General features: G+C 37.2%; 1 protein-coding gene across 2 annotated transcripts in view; it reads left to right on the top strand.

Moving 5' to 3' along the window:
• The window catches only part of PRKG1 (protein kinase cGMP-dependent 1), a 1,171,371-nt gene that overhangs the window by 1,135,744 nt on the left and 10,075 nt on the right, over nt 1–25,552 (top strand). For both annotated transcript variants that reach the window (XM_069461138.1, XM_069461137.1), the window contains exons 11-17: nt 8,372–8,511; nt 9,416–9,505; nt 16,670–16,811; nt 18,579–18,742; nt 21,234–21,356; nt 21,442–21,504; nt 22,789–22,855. In XM_069461138.1, coding sequence (XP_069317239.1) covers nt 8,372–8,511; nt 9,416–9,505; nt 16,670–16,811; nt 18,579–18,742; nt 21,234–21,356; nt 21,442–21,504; nt 22,789–22,855 — 789 coding nt within the window. The remainder of the gene's footprint in view (nt 1–8,371; nt 8,512–9,415; nt 9,506–16,669; nt 16,812–18,578; nt 18,743–21,233; nt 21,357–21,441; nt 21,505–22,788; nt 22,856–25,552) is intronic.

Genomic DNA, 25,552 nt, shown 5'->3' with positions numbered 1-25,552 from the left:
TTTAAAGTATATCACAGGTAATAAAAACATGTAAATATCAATTTTAATAATCACTACAAAATGAAATAGTTTATTCAGCACAGATACTCTAGGAAATAAATGTTTATGTTTAAAGAATGATAATTTTTAAATTGTACAGTTTAGCAAACAATCTTGAATAATGCTCTCAATGTAGATAACGTTTTGAATCAAAATGAATCTATGCTAATTCCTTATTGAGGGAAATAACAAATGCTAAGTTCTTTGATTTGCAAGTGATTTCTATAAAATAGTCCAATCCTTTGTTCTGAGTGTAATGAAAAATAGAAAAGTATGGCATTTTTTCTATTTCCTCCAAACTGAAAGTTAAATGTCTTTTTAAAAAAATTAAAACATAACCTATCTCTTCTATGAAAATAGCTTTGTCTTTTTTGATCAATTTGAATTTAAATATATAGGTATATAGGATAAACAGATATGTCATGATATTTTTGTCACTAGCTGTAGAACCGATTTTAAGTCTGACGGCAATTTACAGAGCAAATGAGATTATTGACATTTTTTATGAGAGGCTGAGGTCAATGTGGGGAGGAAAAAAATGATGGAAAGAAGAGAGACCCTCTCTTGATTATCTGTCTCTTGTTCAAGTGGCAGGTGGAGTCGAACGAAAAGGCATAGATAAAATAAAATCAGCTACTCTTCTATGCTTTGAGTCACTGGTCCATCAGTGCTGTGCCTCAGTGCCTCGTGGCTGAAAAGCTTTCCAACTCTGACATCTCAGTTAAACTCATAACCTATCTTTTGCATGCTCTGTGTCATTTGGCAATGCCACTCAGGCTGTGACAAGTTCCTTTTGCTCTCCTCTCTTATGTATCCTATCGAACAAGCCAGATGCTGTGATTCATTCTAAAGTTTCAGATATTGAGTAAGGGGAGAGAAAATCATGTGATGTTACTGTGTAGATCAGAGAAAGGTGAGGGAAATAGAGGAGTTACTGTGATCTATGCTTAATAATAGAATTAGCATTTTGTTGTTCTTGTTAAGAAATGTTGGCAAATACAATCTAATACCAATCTGTAGAATAGAAGCTCTCTGTGCATTTAAAGCATTTCACTTGCTTTCATGAATGTACTAAGTTGTCTACTTCTGAACATGTGGGCACGGTAGTTGGCTATGTCCAAAAAGTTATTTGAGTCACAGTAATACCATTGCTTTTTCATTCTCTGTGAAAGTAAAACTTCCTTAAATTCAGACACATGAATTTGTCCTAGTCCTTATTTTTCATTCAGTTGATTGGGACAATTAATTTAATTTATGACATTTAATTATGACTTTTAATAGTAAAATATCATTTGCAAGTATCCATTTTAGTTAACATTCCCACATATTTTAGAAATCATAGTAGTAATGATAAATCTTACATAGCACTTTTTAATTTTCAAAGCATTTTCATATATACTATCTGGTTTGATCTTACAATATCTTTTTCTATAAGAAAAAGATTGGTTTTATTCCCATTTTATAAGTGAGGAAAATGAGGCTTCAGGAGGTCATCTGGACTTACATATGATCACCGTTTGTTAAAATACTGAAAGCAATTAAAGGTGCTTTAATTGTCAAGCAATTAAAGTTGGCTGTCAGTATCCATGGGGGATGGGTTCCAGGATCTTTCCCCACCAACCCCACCCCTGTGAATACCTAAATCCACTGATGCTTAAGTCCCTTATATTATGTAAAAAGGCAGTAGTATTTGCATATAACCTATACACATCCTCCCATATACTTTAAATCCTCTCTAGATTACTTGTAACAGTTTATACAATGCCAATGCTATGTAAGTAGTTGTTATAATGTATTCTTCAGGGAATAATGACAAGAAAAAAGTTTGTATATGTTCAATACAGATGCAACCAGCCATTTTTTCACCTGAATATTTTCAATCCACAGTTGGTTCAATCCACAGATGTGGAACCCACAGATACACGGGGCCAACTGTACCTATTATTTTGACTAGAAAATTTTATTTTGTGACAATTATGTACATTTTTGTTTAAGTTGACCCATGATTCTACTTTTTTTTCCGAAATTAGGACTTTTCAAAGTTCAGGACTTTCTATAAATAGCAGGTAAAGGGTAACTTTTTATAAAAAAGGTGTCACTATGTCACAGAAATTTGAGCAAAAGAAATGTAAGTTTTTGGTTAATTGGGGAACTTTTATTGAAAGTGAAAAAACAAGCATAGAGAGAAACATATTTCTGACATTTAGTTCCTTACAATATAAATTAAGCATATACCTATCTCACATTAATAAAGAAAGGAATTAGAAATTATAGATACACATTTTATCTTTCTCTTTTAAAACATTTTTAACAGTTTAATGAGGTATAATTTACATACCATAACATTTTTCTTAAGTGTATAATTCATTGATTTTTAGAATTGTACAACCATCGTATAATCCAGGTTTAGAACATTCCCAATGATTACTCCAATATGAAACCTTGTGCCCATTTAAGAATACTTTCCATTCCCACCACCAGCTCTAGGCAACCACTGATCTACTTTCTATCTCTAAAGATAATACAGATTACCTGATTAAAATTTTGTGCTATTTTGTTTAGAGGAAATATTTGCCATTCCTATTTTGCAGCTATTAAAATTATGACGACTCTGCCCAGATTCCCTTACACTTCGGAACCTGTTTGAATGATCTTCATGGAAAAGCTGCTGCTATTTTTATCCAATGCATGTTCTCTGAAAGGTAGTAACACATAGAATACAACAAAAACCAGTCCCTTCATATGCTGGGTTGAGAGAACAGAGAAAAAATAAAACCTCTACCCCCCAATAGGATATGCACATATGTTTTCAGAGTGAACCAGCATGTTGCCTTAAGCTACCTTTGTATTACTTAATGTATTTCCTCTGTTTCCTTTGTCCCCAAGATATAGCCACTTAAGCTACCTTTGTATTACTTAATGTACTTCCTCTTTTTCCTTTGTCCCCTAGATATAGCCATGCCACATGTTTACTGGGCCATTTCCATAAGGTTAAACATAACTAGCATGCCTTAAAAATGTGTACTATGTCACATTGCAGATGTATAGAGTTTTCTAGCTGGAATAAGCCCTTAGAGATAATATAGTTATGGCTCTTCATTTTTTGAGAGGTAGCCTGAGGCCTTGTGAGGTTATGTGACTGATTATAAACTTATTAGTGAAAGATCCAGGACTAGGAGCAGGGTTTCCAGTACAAGCTTTTCTAAACTCACTTCATCACCTTTGTTCTATAGCCTTAGCTTACCTGAGAGTAGGAAGTGAGTCCCCTCTCCTGCAGTGCATGGAATTCTAACTCCAGCCACCTTACATGGGACTTTCACATAGCAATGAGTCATGCCATACTGACAGTTTAAGCCTTGAATTTAAGAAATCATTTTAATTACAGTGTAGTTCAGGAAGTAATTTTCTTCCAAAATAATGAAAAGATATCTAGAGTGCAAAATAAACCATGAACTCTTACATGACAAGTTTAAATAGATGAATGGATGCATATTCTAAGGACCAACTCACAGCCAGTGATACCAAGCCAGTTTTAACCTTGCTGTGATCATAACCTTTCTTCCCAATGAGGGCAAACAATTAGGTCCAGTAGGAGACAAACCTTTTCAAGGCAACTGCCTACCCCAGGTGGAAAGGAAGCATGTGCTCTGTTTACAGCTAACAAATGCATCTTCAAAGCTCTTTAAAATGCTGATGGCAACACCTCTCATCTTTAGGGCAGTACTTTTTAGCATCAACTGGAGACTGACGGTTAATAACTTGTCAAAATCCTTGTCAGAAATTCCCACCTTAAGATTCACTTTGCTGAAATCTACATTCATATGCATGGGCAATCTTTTAGAAGTAGCATCTCAAACCTTCACTTAGTTACCTGTTAGCACTGAGATGGGTGGGGGTGGGGGTGGGGATAGAAACAGGAACAAAGAGACATTCTGCCTGTGGTGGGGCATATTTTGAGGTAATAGCTATGGGTTGCAGAGACCATTAAATTAAGAAGCACATATGAATAAAAAGCAGCTCATGTTTACTCAATATTTTATTCCAGACACTTTGTTTGATATATAGGCCTTTTATTTCACCTTCACAGGCAGCCGATGAAAATTATCCCCATATTACATATGAGGAAACAGTAACAGAGAGAGTTTGAGTAACTTGTCCAAGATCACAAAGAAAAAAAAATAGTTGAGATTTAAACAAAAGTAGTCAAATATCAGACTTGTCACCCTCCTGACCAGTACGACCTGTACACTGAGGAGGCTAGGATAGTCTGCAAAGGATGACACACCTGAGGAGCATGTTTAAACAACTAGGCTGGGAAGGATTCCTGGGGAAGAGTAAGTAGAAAAAGATGCATTCTTTTCCTCCTGTTTTGCCAACCTCCTTCCATACTCAAGACTAATTTCATAGTTCTAGCTGACCTGCTCTAAAATAATAAAAATCATCATCCTTTCAAACTGGCACAATTAGAGTTGGCATAATTAATTTAGCCTACAGGAAAAATAAAAAGCAAACTAAATTTCAATTTATAATTTTTCATGGATTAGTTTTATTAAAATACTTATATAATAAAACATAATAGCTTATGCTCACCAAATGTAAATTGCTATAATTTACTCTGAGGCTTTATTTTGGAAAAAAAATTATGGTAAGTTTTTTAAGGAGATGAATAGTGTAGTTCAGCCCAAAACTTGAATAGGTTGCTGTGCTATATACAACTTCTCAAGGTCTTTGCATTCATGGAGTTCTAGCAGAACTAGAATCAATTTGAGAAGGTCAGACAATGAAAATACGTAGCTATTACAATTTAAAAGAAACTTTTAAAGTTTTTTCATGACTAAAGTTTTGTTTTTACTCATTGTAAAAGTAAGATATGATAATTGCACAAAAGTTAAGCAATTCAAAAAGTAAAAATCAACTAGAAATCTCCCTAAGGGAAAACCGTTATTAATGTATCAGTGAACACATTTCTGATCGTCTCTTCATAAATTTCTTTTAGATATAAATATATAGGTAGGTACACACTCACATACAAATACACTATTTATTTATTTGTTTATTTATTGATTGATTGATTTTTTGAGACAGAGTCTCACTCTCTTGCCTGGGCCAGAGTGCCGTGGCGTCAGCCTAGCTGACAGCAACTTCAAACTACTGGGCTCAAGTGATCCTCCTGTCTCAGCCTCTCAGGTAGCTGGGACTAGGGGCACACGCCACCATGCCTGGCTAATTTTTCTTTCTATTTTTAGTAGAGACGGGATCTTGCTCTTGCTCAGGCTGGTCTCGAACTCCTGAGCTCAAGCAATCCTCCAGCCTCGGCCTCCCACAGTGCTAGGATTACAGGCGTGAGCCACCGCGCACGGCCCAAACAAACTATTTATAGGATCATAAAATGTAAGCTGGTTTGTAACCGGTATCTTTTATTCATATATGTTTTGATTAGTTTTCCATAATATTGGATATAATTCTAAGCCAGCATTTATATGGCTGCATTGCATGGAGATACCATAACTTATTTTTCCAAGCTCCTCTTGATAGACATTTAGATTGATTCCAAATTTTTTTGTTAGAAACAATGTCAAGTTGAACATCCCTGAATGATCTTTGGTAAGTTGTCAGTTTATCAGGAGTTTTCTGATAAACATGTTGGGCTTTCTTCAGAGAATTAACTCCAACATTATTGACTGTCTTTGTTGAGTTAGCTCACCAGTTGTTTTTAGGTGTTCTGACTTCCTGGTTAGGAGCCCGGGTTCTGTGATATTCTAGTGTAAATTGGAAGCGGAGATTCTGACTAAGGACTCGTGAGGTTTTTTATAGAATGCAAAGAAGAAAGGTGGTTCTAGTTCCAAGGGCTGCCTCCACTCAAAGTAAAGAGAGAAAGCAGAAAGCCTCAGTAGGTTGGCTGTATGGTTCTGTAAACTTCTTGTAAGGAATACTTTCTAAACAGGCAACTACTAAGGCTGATTCGCAACCATCTCTCTGGCTTTTACCTACCTCTCATGCCATCTGCCACCTGCCAGCACTCATCACCCTCTTCCCACCCGCTTGGCTTCTCCTTGTAGTGTTCAAGCGGTCAGGTGCTCAAATCCCTGATAGCACATTGAGGTCCCTGTAAGTGCCTAGGAAAATGGCAAAGTGAGGCTTCGGCTGGTCTCCCAAACCACCTACCTGGCATCAGTGAAGCTTAAAGGTAATAAATACATCTTTCAGCTTTTCTCACGGAGAGTCTATGAGTTAGCCAATTTCATTAAACTCTGATTACCCTCTGATTTATAAAATACCAGCACTGTGCTTTTAATTTGTTTTGTATTTAGCCAAAAGGAAGCAGCACATACTGGAAACAGCTTGGGCCAATGAGACCTGAGCATGAACCCAATTCTGCTACTTGTGGTTCTGTGGCCTTGGGCAAGATATGAATCTTTTTGGTAAACCTTAGTTTGCTCCTCTGAAAAAGCAACATTTGATTTGCCCTATTCGGTACAGATGGTTGGGTAGGGCAAGGATACAAGCAAAGAGACCATCAACAAATGCCCATTTGGTGGCAAGCTGTCATTTAAGATCTCAATAACTCTGTGAGGTAGCTAGTATTCTCCTCAACAAGAGCTAGGGCCCAGAGCAGTTAAGCAATGACCCAAAAGCCTGAGAGAGATCAAGTGGAGTTAGAATTCAAGTCCAGACCTGTGACCATTACGGCTGAGTTCTTTCCTCCTACCATGTACACAAGTGAAAAATCTGTGTTATCATCACTAAAGAGAATAAGTTTTACATTAGCCGTTTGAACTCCACAACAGTCCTCAGTAGTTTAACTGGGTGAGACTGAAGAGGGAATATGACATTATTCCTTTTCCTCTCAAGTTTAGTACTCTGACCTAGCTCATTTTTCATGCACGCCATCTTCTTTCTTTGTCCACATTTCTTTTAGAAGTGAGTTTTCACATTTTGAGTTTCATTATGAACTACAAGCAAATTCATTTGTGCCACACTAATCTGTCATCTGAAAGAGTTTCACAGAGTAGAGGGCCTTTAGCTGTTAAAGGCATTTTCAAATACCCATTTTTCCTTCTAACCTGTCATATAGATTCACAAATGCTGGCAGCAAAGCAAGGCTTGTTGATTTGAAGTGTCCTCATGCTCCCGCCTGAGGAGCTTGCCACATGAATGTCCTCTTAGATAGAATTCAATCTGTACACGTGTGCATGATGAAGACACTTAAGAACTTCACTATTCCTGCTGATGAAGCAGTAAATAATTCACAACTAAAAAGGAGACAGCTCTACTTTAGCTAAAAGCAGAAACAGCGTGCAATGTTATTTCCCCAGGGCGTCATTAATTCTGAATCATGTGGGCTGTTTAGCATGGTCTTGAGTATTCTGCTACTCAAGAGCACTCAATTATAACTCCCTTATATTGCTATTAAGTGATTAGTTCTATTATCTCTCTTGCTTTCCTTAAAAGTCACTTTGCTAGAATTTCTTATAAAACAGAGAACACAGACCAGGAGGCTGTCTGAGATATGGCCTTGGGAAGACACAAGCCTCCTCCAGAACCACAGAGAGCTAAGTGGGCTGCAACAAAGGCATGGCATGTTGAAGACAATGAGGCTCAGCTTAGGTCCGCCCTGATTACTAAGGAGTAAGGTTTGAAGTTAGAGGGGGTTAATGTCATCATGCATGTTTTAGAAGGAAAAAAAAAATAGTTTTCAAAATCTCCTGAAAAAAAATCTTGTTACTTTTTTTTTTTTCTTTTTAAACTGTAGGGAGGAAAAAGACTGAGAAGTAAAAAGAGAAGAAATAAGAATATAGGCAGTATGGAAAAAATAACAGGCTGCAGCCTCAGCAGAGAGAAGGGTCTTCCAATGCACATAAAAACTCTAGAAGCCTTTGTGGACTAGTACTATGGAGGCAGAACATAAAGGACCATATGATCTATTTTTGCCATCTTCACTTGAAGTAAAATTGGAGAAGAAATTAGTTTTTATTTCTATTTTTGTGATTGAAAGAGAAAAACTTTAAAAAATACTCAAATATATTATGTAAAATGAAATGAAATAATAAAACTAAAATTAAGTATATTTTTCCTCTTCTAATCCACGTGGGAACAAAATTAATTTGGAATCGAGGTATTGAAATTCTTCCAATTCTGTGAAATGCAATTGTGAGCCCTGGATTTTAAACTCAGCTTTGGCAAGAACTTAAACTATGTGTATGTGTGACTTGGGTGATGGTTGGGGTTCATTTAAGTGCTTCATGCACCTATTATTTGGGAATAACAATGCGTTCTGTTATAGTAAGTCTACAGGCTTTTCCTCACCTATTCTCTTCTCCTTTTCTTTAAGGTCCAGTTGAAAAGTGAAGAATCCAAGACGTTTGCAATGAAGATCCTCAAAAAACGCCACATTGTGGATACAAGACAGCAGGAGCATATCCGCTCCGAGAAGCAGATCATGCAGGGGGCTCATTCCGATTTCATAGTAAGGTAGAGACCCTGTCCCGGGGACAGAAGCACCCACTTGCAAATGGCAGATAACCACAAACCCTCTGCCACTGTGCTCACTGTTGACACATTTCATTCATGCAAAGAAACTTATTTTTTAATCTGATCTTAAGGAAGTTGCTTGATTGAAAAAAAGAAAAAAGTTTTGATTCTATCCCCCCTCTTTTTTTTTTAAAGAGAATTAGAGTCTCTGAAAAGAATGTGTTTTCCCCAAAGGAGGTACCAGAGTTTCTAACATTCCACTTTTATCCTCTTTTTTTTTCACCCCCAAACATTACATAGACCTCCGGTGCTTCAAAGACAAAATATCAAAAATCAAACTACTTAACCTTTAATTATTTGAATATTTTTTGAAGATCTAAAAAAATGAAATGGCAGTGACCACTCCACCTTAGTACCAATAAGAGGATAATGGGGAGTTTTTTATATGCAGAAAAATTTTTGGTGTTAATTTTTCAGTGGCACTTGCTGAAAACAAATGTAACATGAATTTAAATGAATAGTACGTGAATTTCATACATGCCTATATTTGTAAAGTTTAATCTACTTTATATCCATATACACTGCATGTTGATGACCATTAAATGTTACTCAAGAGTCCTTGCTTGAAACATCAGCCAAATTGGAATTAAAAGAATCCCAAGAAACCCCCTTTGTCTATAATCATTAGGATTAATCCATTTCAAGGGAGAGATTAGCACCCTAGTCTCTCCTATTAAAATCCTATTCATGAGCCATTAGCTTCTTTCCCCTATGTGTGAACTTGGATCTTATACTTCTGATAAAATTTTGAGCTTGGCAAATCAAAAATATAATGTGGGCCCTCAAAATTGACATGCTTTTAAAAGACAGTGTTTATAACCTTTTTCTCGTTTGCAATTTACAGACTATACAGAACATTTAAGGACAGCAAATATTTGTATATGTTGATGGAAGCTTGCCTAGGTGGAGAGCTCTGGACCATTCTCAGGGATAGGTAGGAGATTTAAGAAATTTCTATTGTGTCTCTAAAAACATAGTTGCCCGTGTTGGTCTGTAAGAAGAGTTAATATACTAAAGTATAAAAATCATATTTATACTTTACATATGCTTATATTTCAATAGGTAAACATGAGGAACCACCCCCTATACACATATGAATTACTGCACATATAAAATTCACTGTGTGGCTAACCATTCAGGCTTAGTCCACCAGAAAAATGATACCTAGCGAAGTATATATACAGGCGTTAGATTAGCATGAGTATTGGGATTTGACAACTTTTTACCTGAAATTCAGTTCATTGCTTTAACATGAAGAGAATTATAATTATTTTATAATTACAGTCTGAATTAACTATCAGTTTAATTATTCCACTCTTTTACCAAATGGGCAGTCTGCCTTTCATGACACTGAGAATTTGTTTCAAAGTAATTTTTTCCTCTACCTTTACATTGCTCTTTGGTAAAATCAACAGGTTTCCAGCCATCTCTTTTAGCCCTTGAGTGGTCTTAGGGTAAAAGAAAAGAATCCACTTATAAATAATATTGTGTGTAAACAATCTGATTTAGATTGACATTTTTACCCTTCTAGGGCAAGTAAAGTTTAATGCTCGTCTCTTTTAATTATGCAAATGTATTGTGTCTTAATTTTTCATCTCATAAATTTAGATAACCAGCAAATTATCTTTTTATTTAATTTATTCCAAGAAATGCCTCAGATCATTAACTACCCTAAGTGTTTACTTTAAAAAAAAAAACTGACCACAATTTTATTTAATATTTTCTTATGAGTTATCTCTTGATTATTTCCCATGATCTACTGATCATTCAAGTCATCTTTGTTCCTTTGGAAGTTTACCTTTAGACATCTATATTTTTCTTATTTGTTTCAGTCCTGCTCCTAAGACTCTTCTTCATCTTTCTGCAACTTAGTTATAGATTGCCCTGATGTTCCCAGAGAGCCTTGTAATTTTTTGACATTTGTCACTTTGTAGATATCCCAGAATGAAACAAATGGCTTTTTATAAAGCCACTGGTGGTGTTATAGTACCTTCATATCTATGTACAAAATGCCCTTTCAGATCTTTTATTCACATGGCCTTAGTTATATATGTCAAACAAATTGTTTTTTACCATATTGTATCCTATTACATTAATGTTTTATTTCATTTCTTAAATTTAAAGTAAAGAAAATCACAAGGGAATGCATCATGTTGGCATTAGGGAACAGGGTTAATATCTGTACTAAGCTATTACATCCATGTTACTATATTATAGTTAGTTAATATTTGTGTACAGATTTTATGCCAGGCATTGTAATAGAGGCTGGGGATCTAGTGATAAATGAAATAGATGTGGTTCCACTCCTAAAAATTTATAGGCTGTTGCCCAAAGATAATATTTTGATTTGTGAGTTAATATCTGGTATATCCTAATGTGTTTCTACTGTATTATTTTTGACCTGACATTTCAACCCACTGATTTATTTGAAATCTCTTTCCTACTGTTTTCTAATTAGAATAGGAGAAGATTTATAGATGAAATTAAACATGAAACCAATAATAAGCCACACAGGAAGAGGACCAGCTATTCTCTCATAACTTATTAAATCTTCTATTAACTTCTTAAACAGAACAACTACAACAATAATAATGATAAAACTTAACCTAAAGACCACTCATGAGGCATTAAACATTCACAGGCATCAATTTTCAACTTATTTTTGAGAGTAAATATTATTTCATAATTTACCTTATTTCACTTGATTTCACATTTTGTTGTTCATAAATGCCAGCCAACGATTCTGAGTGAGATGTGTTTTGATTTGTCAGGGTAGCATAGGTGTGCTACTAAGAAACAACTTATCTTGGGAGGAGTGAATGAAGGGGAAATAGCAATTCATTTCTCTGCCTCTTGGTCCTTATTTTTTTCCCTCCCTTTTATCCTACTTGGGTTTGGGGTACACAGTTGCTGAGTTCCCCCAGTGTACTTAATATTCTATGAAGAGGCCGGGCGTGGTGGCTCACACCTGTAATTCCTAGCACTCTGGGAGGCTGAGGTGGGCAGATCGTTTGAGCTCAGGAGTTCGAGACCAGCCTGAGCAAGAGTGAGACCCCCGTCTCTACTAAAAAAATAGAAAGAAATTAGCTGGACAACTAAAAATATACAGAAAAAATTAGCCGGGCATGGTGGCGCATGCCTGTAGTCCCAGCTACTTGGGAGGCTGAGAAAGGAGGATTGCTTGAGCCCAGGAGTTTGAGGTTGCTGTGAGCTAGGCTGACACCACGGCACTCTAGCCTGGTCAACAGAGTAAGACTTTGTCTCAAAAAAAAAAAATAAAAAAATTCCATGAAAGAGGCATACTCTGCAGAAATAATGGCTACTTGATTCTTCCCCAAAATTCAGAGGTGCTGAATTAGCAATTATATATAAAATCATCTCAAAATCACTGTCCCCTGCCAACTTTCCTCCTTATATATGTATGTAGCCTTATTGCTTTTATTCTAAGTGACTTTTCTTTTTCCTACTCGAGATACTGCTGCAGGAAAACCATAATTTTGGACCTCCAGGCTCCTATGAATATTGCCCCTGTTTGTTTAAAATTCATTGTTAGAAAGAAATGAAAAAATGGCAAGAGAAAGATTATGCTATTAGTCAGAGTGTATATGAAAATATCTGTAGTCAAAAAAAACAAAAAAAAAAAACCCAAACAAAACCCTGTCAATGTATTCAGTTTTCCTCTCATGTCTGAGGACAGAAGCAGTAAAGGAGAAGCTTTTCTGAAAGCATACAGGAAATGTATTTAGGCTGATCTGAAGAAAGGCTTGGGTGACCTTATTCATTACTGACATGGAAATACCTCTGAGCCTCAGAGATTTAGCACAGGAAGTCTCTGATAGCAACCCAGACATCCTCCTCTCACCTCATAGCTGAGATGACCATTTCCTGCCTCTTGTGCTCTTTCTTCTCATCAACATAGGAAAGAAACACAGAGCAATTCTTTATGTGTTGTCAAGAAGTAAGAACTAAAATGCTATCAGCTATATACACACAGGATTTAAGGACTATTATTTATAATATTAGCTATCATGTTTAATCTCCTACTTTGTGACTTTCTATCCCCCACAAGTTCCGTTCCATTATTTGTCATAGGTTGGTACAAATTATTTTATCTATTTTCTTTCCCTAAAACTTAAAGAACTGGCAACCCCTACAACTTTCTTAAAAATGTAAGTGGTTAATATATTAAATAAATATATATTAGTACTGATATGAACATATAATATAATATACAACATTAGCACTTACATAGTTATGTATTAATATTAGTATTTATTGTATATTCTAATATAATGAAATTCAACATCTCAGTTATGTACTTAATTAGAATTTTTAATGTGTATGTTAATTTCTCATCCTGAATACCTTAAATAATTACTTCAGAAACCATAATTTTCAAATCTCACACATCTCACTTTCTGGTTATGTCATCCTGGACATGTTTTATAAGACTACAAGTGGCAAGTGACTTTATGTGTTCAGTCTCCTTGATACCAGCTATTTTGTGGAGGGTAATTACTTAAATTCCATCTAAGATGACCTCATAGATGGCACAGATTGAAGGTATTTCAAAGGCAATGAGTCTATCTTCATAATAATTTAGCTTCCCTAAATTTACAATTGGCAATAAACTTGTACAGATTGCCACATACTTCAGGCTTATATACTCACTAATGATTGTTGTTACTAGTCAATGAAAAAAGTGAAATGTTTTGATGAGAGATATTTTCTCTTTGTTACATTCTGACATGTCAGGACTCAGTTTATGGTGAGTTGATTAAACATTGTGATTAAATTTTAGTTTGATTCTATCAATAAATATATATAATCCTCTAATTCTCTCAATCAAATTACTATTTACTGCCATCTAGCTTGAAACAACCTCCCATGCCCAAAGAGGGTATAAGTGCCTATCTCTTGCTTGTTTTAATTGAAATGACACAGCTGTCAAGGCATAATTTATTATTTCAAAGAGCTATGTAGGACAAGTGATTTATTTCTTTAAACTATTGATAAAACAAGCTTTCATGTCTGTTTTAGATCAAATTTACATTGTCATTTCTAATTCTAATAGTTATTTTTCATTGTCAGTCACCCTAATGTTATGCTTTGTGACTGCTTTCAAGATGTGTATTTTAGAATCCACAAATTATCTACATCAAATGGTTAGTGAATGAAACAGTGTGCTGCTGGTAAACATTTTGTGTGCATATATTATATTGATTTATCAAGGTTTGAGGCAAGGTTTTCATTTAATTTTCAAAATTAGTTACAAATATATTTATACATGAAAGATACTCGATATAGATCTGTTGAAGGAATTGAAACCAGCTTTCTGGAATCCTTCAAATTCTAAAGTGGCTCAGGACCAAAGAAAACTTGAAACAAGTAAACAGAGCTATCAAGAACTGAAGACTCAAGGATCTATGATTTGTGGTCAGGTTACTTCATGGTGAGAAAAAGGAGGGTTTTGATTGGGAGGCAATACAAGGGTAATTTTTGCCTGCATATTTGTGAGAAGCATGGGAAAAGTGAAAAGAACAGAGATTAGCAGAGGATTCTTCAGAGCTGATTCACAGCAGTTAGTGTTGGCAGTGAGAAGCGCTTCAGTAACAGTGATAATTAGTGTTGCAAACTCCCCACCTTCATCTCCAAAATACTTCAGATCTGTCCTATATTATGTTAGTTCATTTTCTTAGATTAAGATACAGGAGCCAGAGAAGAGTTTTTGGTACTCAATTATAATGGCTACTATTTATTATGAGTTGTGTCTCAGACACTTACTCTAAGTACATGCATGAATTGTTTGAATCTTAACAACAACCCAATGAGATTGTTACTATTATTGGCCCCATTTTGCAAATGAGCACACTGAGACCCAGAGAAGTACAGTTAGTTGCTCAAGATCAAGCAGTAAGTGGAGCTCAGATCTGAGCTCAGGATTCTTGCTCAGGGTCCATATTCCGTATAGCCTCCTCTCATGAATTTGAGTTTGTGTTAGCTGGTTATTAGCAGGAAAATCCTGATTCATAATATAGACCATTCAGCAGAGATTTCATGAGAAATTGATCTCTCACATAAGCATTTACTCCCATTATAACATTAATAATGCATTTGTCTGTGTGTTTCCATTAACAACTGAATATTAAGGAAAGCAGAGATATGTTCCCGGAGTCACTACTGCAGGAATAATCTTTTCTGACACCAATCAAGAATTTGTAAGCTTTCAATAAGGCCCACACAAATCATAGTTAGATAGTGATGTGAGGAAGTAATCTGCTGATTGAAATAAAACATGTAATGTGAAATCAAATAAGACTATTCCATGCACTGTTTTGTTTTGTGTTTTGCTTTGCTTTTCAATGTTCTCCATTGAGGAGAGATTCAAGTCAGATACAGCACTCAATGTAGCTAAAGCTGGATGTTAATTATATATACACAGATGCTTACTATTTAAGGTAAAATAATCTCTCCAATTGAAAGAAATAGCTACTCTTGATAGGCAAACATTCATAACTTAATTAAGGGTAAAGAAGAAAGGACCTTCAAGGCAATACTTTAATCCCTTTTCCTATACACAGGATTATAAAATTTTAGCTCTGCCAAGGATAGCTCCAAGTCAGAGGATAATTGCTGCCTAAAATATATCATTCATTTCCTGGTATGGCTGCAGTTCTCAACCTTTCTCTTGTCCTCATAAATTAACAATTGTTCCATTCAGATACTTAGTAATTATAGTTCAGATTCTAGTATCTAGAGAAGTAGATGTCATTCCTAGAATTGTATTTCAAAAGAAGAGCTGATTGTTTCAGTGCCAATCAGAGAGTATTAGTAGTTGAAATGAAGACTATCCCTTTCTGGAAGACACAATCTATTTCTGAAAAATGACCTGAAAATTGACTGCTTTAACTTCGGATTCATTGATGAATTTTGTAAAAATTCAGCCATATTCCACTGCCTCGTTTGTTAGATATTACTCCTTAATTTTGAAAAAGAAGCAAATGTCACCAACATGCAAACAGGCATTATGGACTCTCATGAAAGCAAGCTCTAGGGCTCCCATTTTTGGCATATTACCTATTATAAAACCACCTGTATGCTCATCTCTCATGTTACATATCAACCATAAGAGCTGATGTTCACACTAATATTCTTGAATTATGAAATTATTAAATTGTGTTTACTACTTGGGAAAGAAGACTAGAACACAGTTTATCTTTTTTAAGGAGTTCCATGAAAAAAACAGTTAAATCTAAAGGTTCTGCCCTAGAACCAAGGAGTTCACCTTAGATGGTAAGGGTTTTTTTCTTTATTGTTATACACACAATATGTAAAGAGAGAGGGAGACAAAGATGAGACAGAGAGATACAAAGAGCTTTCTTGCTAAACATCATAACCAAGTTTACTAATAAACATTCCCTTCCAGTTAACTTTTTCTTTCCAATTGTTTTTTAGTTTCATCTTTTGCTATTAATAAGAAGGCAGTAGTATAGGAAATAGATATTGTCTTGATGACAGAAGATTGAAAACAGGAGAATACTTAGTTTGCAATATGATTGCCCGGTAGCATTACAATTCATTTCCAGAGTGGTTCTTTGAAAACAGTAGCTTTTAGTAACATTCTCATGAAACATCTCCATTATTTAGATAGATTCAAAAACAAGCCCTCTAAGAACAAATATGAATAAACCCATAAACTTTTTCTTTATAAAACAAATGCTTGGTAGACAATCTCTAAAATAGTATTGGTTTTCTCTCCTGCCCACTGCTATAACTGTATGCCTTTTTAGATTGTAGTGGGCTGTTGAGAGGAAGCCACTAAGTGCATGAAATGCAATGTGTTGTTGAACTCCTCTTCAGCCCCTTCAGGAAGTTAGATTTCACCATTCCATTCAAAAGACAGAGAATTGCTTGACTTGATCCTCGAATGCTTTAGAAAACCCAATGCAATGGCAATCATGTGACATTTAGCCAGTAAGACATTGGTCTATGGGTTAAATTTTGGCAAAGGAATACAGTGAAATGAGGGAAATAAAAAGAAATCTTATTAGAGAAACTAATTTCTCATACACTTTTTATTCCATTTTCTGTATCTCAGAGGTTCGTTTGAAGATTCTACAACCAGATTTTATACAGCATGTGTGGTAGAAGCTTTTGCCTATCTGCATTCCAAAGGAATCATTTACAGGGACCTCAAGCCAGAAAATCTCATCCTAGATCACCGAGGTTATGCCAAACTGGTCAGTGTGTTTCACACGTGGTTTCTATCCTGCAGTTTTAAAATATTTGTTTATAAAGCTATGTTCATTTGCTGACATAAAATCTTAGTTTTCCTTTTCCATGTGGTTACTTTTCTTAGAAGCAGATGTTAGCTTACAATTTTCAACTAAATATCCCTTCAAATTATGCAACAGCTATGAGAAATTTAATTGGCTGTGTTTAAATTTAATAATACCCTAGCAAAATATGCTTTCTAATAAGCGTTAGAAAACACACTTGTTGGCATGTGTTCATAGACCTAAAAGAGATCATAGAAGTCCTTTTCTCTAGTCATCCAAAGGCAATAGGTATTGATAGTATGGAAAGCCATGAATCATTTGAATATTTTAGATTTAAGAATAATGCTAATGGGAAAACGGGCTTTACAGGCAATGCTATCCAGGCTATGTTAATAATAATGATTGACCAAAAGCTCTAAAGATTTACCATAGAAGGAAAGTTCTCTTATTTAAAAATACACTACTTTTTTTTGGATCTGTTAAACTTTTTGGAATTTTTATTCATATAGTTTTTAGAGAAATCAAATCAATAGCAGTTAATTATTTGCAGCTTCAACCAAATTGTTTTAGAGAAAAAAATAGATTTTCTGCCGTTGAGGCTCTTCCGTCAAAAAGTTTCTAGAAAAATGAAGAATACTTTTTTATTTTATTTCTGTTTGTTTATCAAGGGCAGAGTTATTGGTCCCATCACCATGTTAGTCACCTCTTTCAACAATAAAGTGGCTTCTCAGATCATTAATACTAAGTGAATTGTCAACTCCATTAAATCCAGCAGAAATTATGTATATCCTGGGAAAGATGTTAAGTAGGCCCAACTGGTCTTTTAAAAATTTTGAGTAAAGGAGAAATTCTTTATTTATGCCCCAAACCCCATTGGCATAAAAGAAGGAAAAATGAAAACTGTTTCCAGAAAGAAAGATTTGGCTTTATTTTTCATGATGTGAATTTTATCTGATACTCAGGTTTCAACTTTTCCCATTAAAACTGCATTTGATCGGGAGACTTTGCAATATAGATGATTCCTTTTAGAAGACAGGACTATAATAACTTGCGTCTTTTTTTGTTTTTTATTTCAGCTTATTATGGGGGGTACAAAAGTTCAGGTTACATACTTTGCCCATGTACCGCCTGTCCCCCCAAGTCAAAGCTCCAGGCGTGTCCATTCCCCAGACAGTGCGCATTGCACTCATCATATAGGTATATACCCATCCCCTCCTCGCACCCCCCCTCCCCGAGTCAGCACCTTCAAGCGTGACCATTCCCCAGATGGTGCACAACGCACTCATCATGTAGGCATACGCCCATCCCCTCCCCCCAACCCCCACCTCAGTCTGATATCCAATTGGTATCATTCCCAGATGTGAATTTAGGTGATGATCAGGGAAATCAATTTTCTGGTGAGTACATATGATGCTTGTTTTTCCATTCTTGGGATACTTCACTTAATATAATGGATTCCAACTCTCTCCAGGAGAACCAAAGAGATGTCGTATCACTGTTATTTCTTATAGCTGAGTAATACTCCATGGTATACATATACCATAATTTACTAATCCAATCCTGAACTGATGGGCATTTGGGTTGTTTCCACATCTTTGCGATTGTGAATTATGCTGCTATAAGCAGTCTTTTTAAATGATCGTTATCAGCGTATTTCAGCAAATAACTGACTGCTTTTAAACTTAATCACAAGTAGCTTAAGTGTCTTATTTTTCTCTCTTTGGTCAGGTTGATTTTGGCTTTGCAAAGAAAATAGGATTTGGAAAGAAAACATGGACTTTTTGTGGTACTCCAGAGTACGTAGCCCCAGAGATCATCCTGAACAAAGGCCATGACATTTCAGCCGACTACTGGTCACTGGGAATCCTAATGTATGAACTCCTGACTGGCAGGTATGGATATTGATAGGGAACTGCTGATAAAAGTAGACCAGCAAACAGCTACACACTCTTGGCTTTGGCACTCTGATTAGAGCACCTTAAAGTACATTTCTCCATATCTTGGTACCACACTTGAATTAGTTATGCAAATGACCTGGAATTCATAAAGCAAGGTCAAAAATAGGTCAGATGAGGGTAACCACCTCAACATCAACTTTTGGTTTCATTATTGGTAATTCTTTATACATATGTGAAAGTGGAAGGATCCGATGTCTTTTTATGAAATTTTTGAACCTAGTCATTTAGCAAGTCATATTAAGATACCTAAGATCTGCTTTCTATAAAAGTAAGAAGACCTGTTAGCAATTGCTATATCTAAATGAAATGTGAATTCTCTGCAGATCTTTTGTGTAATATTATAATCAACAACAACTAAAAAAGGCACTAGGAATACTACAAGACAAAAACCAATACTAAAAGAAAAATGAATACATCACCATGGCATATGCTAAAGACAGCGAGTAATAGGGTAGTTATGACCTACAGAGTTCAGGAGAGGGCTAGGTTTGACCAAAGAGGCTTTTGAAGAATGAGTATAAGACCACAGCTGGGTCTTGAAGGAAGAATAGGACTTAGATGTAGAGAGCAAAGGAAACGGCCGGGTGCAGTGGCTCAAGCCTGTAATCCTAGCACTCTGGAAAGCAGAGGTGGGAGGATCACTTGAGCTCAGGAGTTCTAGACCAGCCTGAGCAAGAGCAAGACTCCGTCTCTACTAAAAATAGAAAGAAATTAGCTGGACAACTAAAAATATATGGAAAAATTAGCCAGGCATGGTGGCACATGCCTGTAGTCCCAGCTACTCGGGAGGCTGAGCCAGGAGGATTGTTTAAGCCCAGGAATTTGAGGTTGCTGTGAGCCAGGCTGACACCACGGCACTATAGCCTGGGCAACAAAGTGAGACTCTGTCTCAAAAAAAAAAAAAAAAGAAAAAGAAAAAAAAAGATAGAGAACAAAGAAAAGGGCACTCCAGGCAAAGAGGCATGGCCTAAAGAGAAGGGTAATAGTGGGCATAGACATGGAAAAGGTCTATGTAAAAAAGTAATGGGAGATCAGGGAGAGTCATCTTTCAAGGATTGTGATTGTTGCACTTGAGTATTGGACTCCATCTAAAGAGGGAATCATTGAGTATTTTCTGACAAAGGAGTGAGTGACACGTGTTGTGGTATTTAAGGAAAAACAAGTTGGCAGTAATATGTAGGGCAAATTGGAAGAGGGATGGAGGGCTAGTTTGAAGATCATCCTCAGGTCTGGAATGCTGAGAGCCTAGAATAGAGTTAAGGCAATGGAAAGAAAAGAAAAGTGTGAGGCCGAATGTGAAAGAACTACTTAAGAGGACTTAGTCACTACAGTGAAAACGAGAGGAAGACTTGGGACTCTCAGACTCAGGCTCCTTGTGATTCAGTGAATATATGAGACACTTATTTATTTATTTAATTTTTTTTTTTTTTTTTTTTTGAGACAGAGTCTCGCTCTGTTGCCCGGGCTAGAGTGCCGTGGCATCAGCCTAGCTCACAGCAACCTCAAAGTCCTGGGCTCAAGCAATCCACCTGCCTCAGCCTCCCAAGTAGCTGGGCGTACAAGGCATGTGCCACCATGCCAAGCTAATTTTTTCTATATATATTTTTAGCTGTTCATATAATTTCTTTCTATTTTTTTTTTTAATAGAGACGGGGTCTCGCTCTTGCTCAGGCTGGTCTCGAACTCCTGAGCTCAAACCATCCACCCGGCTCGGCCTCCCAGAGTGCTAGGATTACAGGCGTGAACCACCGTGCCCGGCTAAGATTAAAGTTTTAATTTGAGCATTAGATTGGTTGAGTAGGGTACATTGGTTGATATAAGCTATGTAATCGGTTATATTAGGTTGATCAGAATAGGAAGCAGCATAACACTTATGCTGAAACTTAAAGTGAGGCATTAGCCAGTTAAACGTTGGAAGAATTTTCCAGGCCAAAAAAAAAAAAAAAAAGACTGAGATGGGAAAGCGCTTGGTATTTTAGCAGGACAGAGAGAAGTTGTTTCTGGATTGCAGTGAGTGAGGGTGGTAATGGCATGAGGTGGGGTGAGGTGGGATCATATCCTTGATGTTCTTGTGGCCCATCTCAGTGATTTGGACTTCGTCCCAAGTGTAATCAGTGCATCAGTAAGTGTGAGAAAGAGAGTGGAAGAGGCATCCTGCATGACCAAAGACAGCAAGAGGGGTTAGGCACTCACACTAAAAAGAAATGGGGGGAAGAGAAGATAAACTTCACCCATTTGTGGTTTTGCTAAGTGATTTACCTGGAAGGATGTCCACACTGCTTTACTGTTAATCAACTTTCATTCCATAATCACTACTAATATTATCCCCCAAATAGGAATGATGCCATTGGTGGAGTTTATACCAATTTGTGTTCTCATGTAGAAATACAAGTAATATCTCTTATCATGTCTCTCATTCTTGCAGCCCACCTTTCTCAGGCCCAGATCCTATGAAAACCTATAACATCATATTGAGGGGGATTGACATGATAGAATTTCCAAAGAAGATTGCCAAAAATGCTGCTAATTTAATTAAAAAACTATGCAGGTACGTGTTTCAACAACATTATTTTTGAAAGGATCATAATGTGAAAAAATTAGATTACCTAATAAAATTATTATTTTACTTTTAGGGACAATCCATCAGAAAGATTAGGCAATTTGAAAAACGGAGTAAAAGACATTCAAAAGCACAAGTAAGTGTTATTTCCTTAGAACTTTAGGTTTCAGAGTTCAGAAAACCTGAGAAGCATGTCCCCAGGGTAGTATTTTTTTTAAGTTATTGGTGTATAGCTGATACAATTAGCCTATGGGAACTTCTAAAAAGAGAGTGTAAACTAGTTAGTCTCTTAAAGGCCTTTCTAGTTGTATGCCTGGAATTTTATCAAACAACCCTGTGACATTCCAAACAACAAATTCACTGCATTCAGTTTCACCTAACTTACACTTAACTAGCATTTTTTTTTCCCCTCTCTGGCACAAAGAGGAAATGTGTATTTTTAATATGGGGCTTCTATCATCTACCAGAATATTAAAAACAAAAGTCCTCTACTATATCATACCTCATTTCCTAAAGGTAAATATATTTTTTAATTATTTCCTAATTAGATGATGTAACACTAGGAAAAAATAAGTACAGAATATAGTATTTTTTAAACAATAGCAACATCTTAAATAGCAGACCTTTTCTATGTTGGCTGGGATGTTCCGAAGCTAAACTAAGCCCAAACTGATTTGTCTCTATTATCTGTTTGTAACAGACTGTAACGCTCACAGGAAAAATCACATTCCTATCAAAGGAATGTATTTACTAAAATATCTATGAATATCTGAAAGGCCTGCTAAGAATTTGTTGTAAGCATTTGCTAATGGTGAAACCCTTCAAAGACATAACAAAACAAAACCAAAGCAAACAAAAAACAACCTTTAGTATTATTTGGTCCTCATTTACACAAAAAAAGCTGTATGTGAAATACCTTCATTCTATTAAAAAAGAAAGGAGGAAAATGGAGTATGTAGAGACCAATATAGTGATGTGAAAAGGTTAATTAGTTGAGACTGCGCATGAATCAGTGGCAAAGATGGCAAGTTCACTCTCTGCCCTGACTTTTCATGCCCTGATTCTATCTTTTTAAAATAAAATATCCCCTAAAGCACAGAGCGAAGCATGTTATGACATTTATTAAATTATAATCATAGTGTAGGAACAAAGTCATCCAGACATTATGACTGAAATTACAAGAGAAAAAGCATTGCATGTTAACTGGTATTTAAAATTTGATAATTATACTTTTTTAAAATACAGATTTTATAAAATAAGCTAATTGAAAAAAGTCTGCAATTAAATACAAAACATTGTTGTCACATGAAAATGTTTGCCTAAATGCTTTCCGTCAGTCATATACATCACATATGTTGAAATGAGAGGGTTTAGGCTGAGGTACAATGCCTTTAACTGTCTACTTTTTCCCCTTTTCTAGATGGTTTGAGGGTTTTAATTGGGAAGGCTTAAGAAAAGGCACCTTGACACCTCCAATAATACCAAGTGTAAGTATACTTTCCAGCTTATTGTTGTGTGAGACGCTTGACGGTGTTTACCTCTGTTAGAGCCGGTTCCCCTTGGCCCCAGGAACAGAGAGGCAGAGTCATTGAGGCTGCAAAAAGGCAAAGGAGTTTATTGGCTAGTTCGAGCTAGGGTCCAAGTCCCAGAGCACCAACGCAGTGGCCTCTCCACGAACTAGGACCCCGCCCTGGGGTAAAGGTTAAGCTTTTATACTTTTCTGTATGCTAGTTTTCACACGACACGTTAGTCTGCACACGACACGTTAGTCTGCACACGACATACTAGTCTGCACTCGACATACTGGTCTGCACTCCATCCCCCTTTAGTTTCTTTGTTCTTTTAGAAGTGGCTGATCGTGTTGGCTCCTGATTGGTTGACTCTAAGCTTCGGGCTTTTTGCGCTGGTGCCAGTTGTAGTTAACGTCATTTAGGGGAAGAGAAGGGTCTCTGATGGGGGAGGGGGGCTGTTGTTGCATACCTTCTAGTTTTCGGTTACAAGCGATACTGGGAACACACGCTCTGCACGAGCCGTTCATGCGCTGATCATGTCTTGCCCTTCTTATCTACTTGGTTGGTTGGAGGGCCCCTGGACTCTCCAGCCCTTTATCAGGAAGTAACTTGTGGTTACCTCCCCAGGGCCTTGTTTTCCTTTACTTCAGTGAAGCCTGCCATGGCTCCACTTATGCTAAGCACCAAGCCAGCAAGCCATATATACAGAAGCAGAACTAGGCTGTTAGCTTCTCACATCCAGGAAGCCTAGCCTATCATGGAGTTACCTTTGCTCTTATACCTGTTTTTCATTCTGATTAACTATATTTATCAAACATCTAAAAGCAAGCATAGTCACAGAAGCGAATAGCATCAGTTAGAATCAAAGAGAGCACACATTTTCCTACTATCAATTCCTGTTCTTCTTTCCCCCTCCCCCTTTTTTTTTTTTTTAGCTACGAGCACTCTTGCTCGTACATGGGGTCTCGCACCGCCTCTATTTTTAAGCAGGTATCATGGCTCAGCTTTTGGTATAGCTGCCGCAATACCATTAATTGTATGGTATTGACCCGCTCTTTCACAAAGGCAACTAATCTATTTAGAATACACGGTCCGAAAGTGAGGATGAGCAGGAGCACAATTAGGGGTCCTAATATAGTGGAAAGCAAAGTAGTCAGCCAAGGGGAACTATTGAACCAGGACTCAAACCATCCTTCTCTTTGTTTACGCTCCCGTTTCTGCTTTGCCAGTCCTTCCCTGACTTTAGCCATGGTGTCTCTAACTATCCCAATATGATCAGTGTAGAAACAGCACTCTTCCCCAAGGGTCGCACATAGCCCTCCCTGTTGGGGAAATATGAGGTCCAGTCCCCTCCGGTTCTGTAGCACCACCTCAGACTGTGAGGTTAGGGACTTTTTAAAAAGAGAGATGGATTTTTCAATTCTGGCTATGTCTTCATCTACGGTGGCCCTCAAACTGTCGAACCCCCTATGTTGTATCGCTAAGGATGAGATTCCTGTCCCAGCTCCTATTGCGCCTAGGCTGAAAAGGGTGGCTAAGGTTATTGCTGTAAAGGGCTCTCTTTTTTTTTCTAGCCGATCCGGCTCTTTCTGTGCCCTTTGTCCATGCATCATATATTATATCTTCTTGATGGTAATAACCTTAGGGAACACTACTAGCACCTGGATGCAGAATTCTTTAGACTCATTAAAGACAGACAGGCTGAGACAAGGAATCAGGCCTATATTAGAACAAATCCACCACCCATCGAGTGCCGGAATGATCCATTTTGTTTTTCCAGGCCGGTTCACGACCGGGTGGACTTTGGCACAAAGCTGTGCATGGCTAGGTGGCACCTTCCCTATGCAGGCTCCACTCCTGGTGACTACCTGAAGTGTTAGCCCTGGGCCCTTGCGGTCCCACTTGTAGGACCCGGGAGTCTCCTCTCCCGAATAATGGAAGGGGGCAGCCAATCCCACTGCTTCATAGAAAGGGGATCTGATATCATAGCATAACCAGCAAGCTGCCGTAGCGTTGGGGTCAGAGCGGGTCAAGGCCTCATATGCTGCTGTCAGCATTTTCCATAGGGGATCTCCCAGCTCCTCTGCTCTGGGGGCCGCTTGTATTCCTATTTTCGCCACTGGAGTCTGTGCTCTGGGGGCTACTTGTGTTTCCACTTTTGCTACCGGAGTTTTCGAAGGTGAGAGTGGGGCGCTAGTCGGGCTTGGGGTCGTCGAGCGTGGGGTGTTCTGTTTCTCCATCAGCACTGCATTGGGTCCCACAATGCCCACGATGGGAAAAACCTTTAGCCTAATCTGTATTAGGGCACTAAATTGTGAGCGCTGATAGAGAAACAGCCCCCAAGAGAGTCCCGAGGTCCACCGTCTGTCCTTTTTTCCTTTCTCTGTAAACCTTATACGTATTAGGTTACAGTCATGGGCATATAGTCTTCATGTGCATGGCCGGACAAAAGACATCTCGATAAAAAGGGGAGTTACCAGCCATTTGCTCTCTCCATCATTGGTGGTTACACACTCCCAGGCTGCACAGAAATGAGAAAGGACTCCTCCACACTTGCGTCTCATCTCTCCTGTTCTAAATCCAGGACATGCATAAAACCCATTTATGCTCATGGACACTCGCCTTTTGTACTGCCTCCACTTTCCCCCTTCCATGTCTTCTAGAAGGCTAATC

This window comes from Eulemur rufifrons, chromosome 28 (assembly GCF_041146395.1).
Source record: "Eulemur rufifrons isolate Redbay chromosome 28, OSU_ERuf_1, whole genome shotgun sequence".
Lineage (NCBI taxonomy): Eukaryota > Metazoa > Chordata > Mammalia > Primates > Lemuridae > Eulemur > Eulemur rufifrons.
The sequence above is the reverse complement of the archived record's forward strand: the minus strand, read 5'-3'. Positions and strand labels throughout refer to the sequence as shown.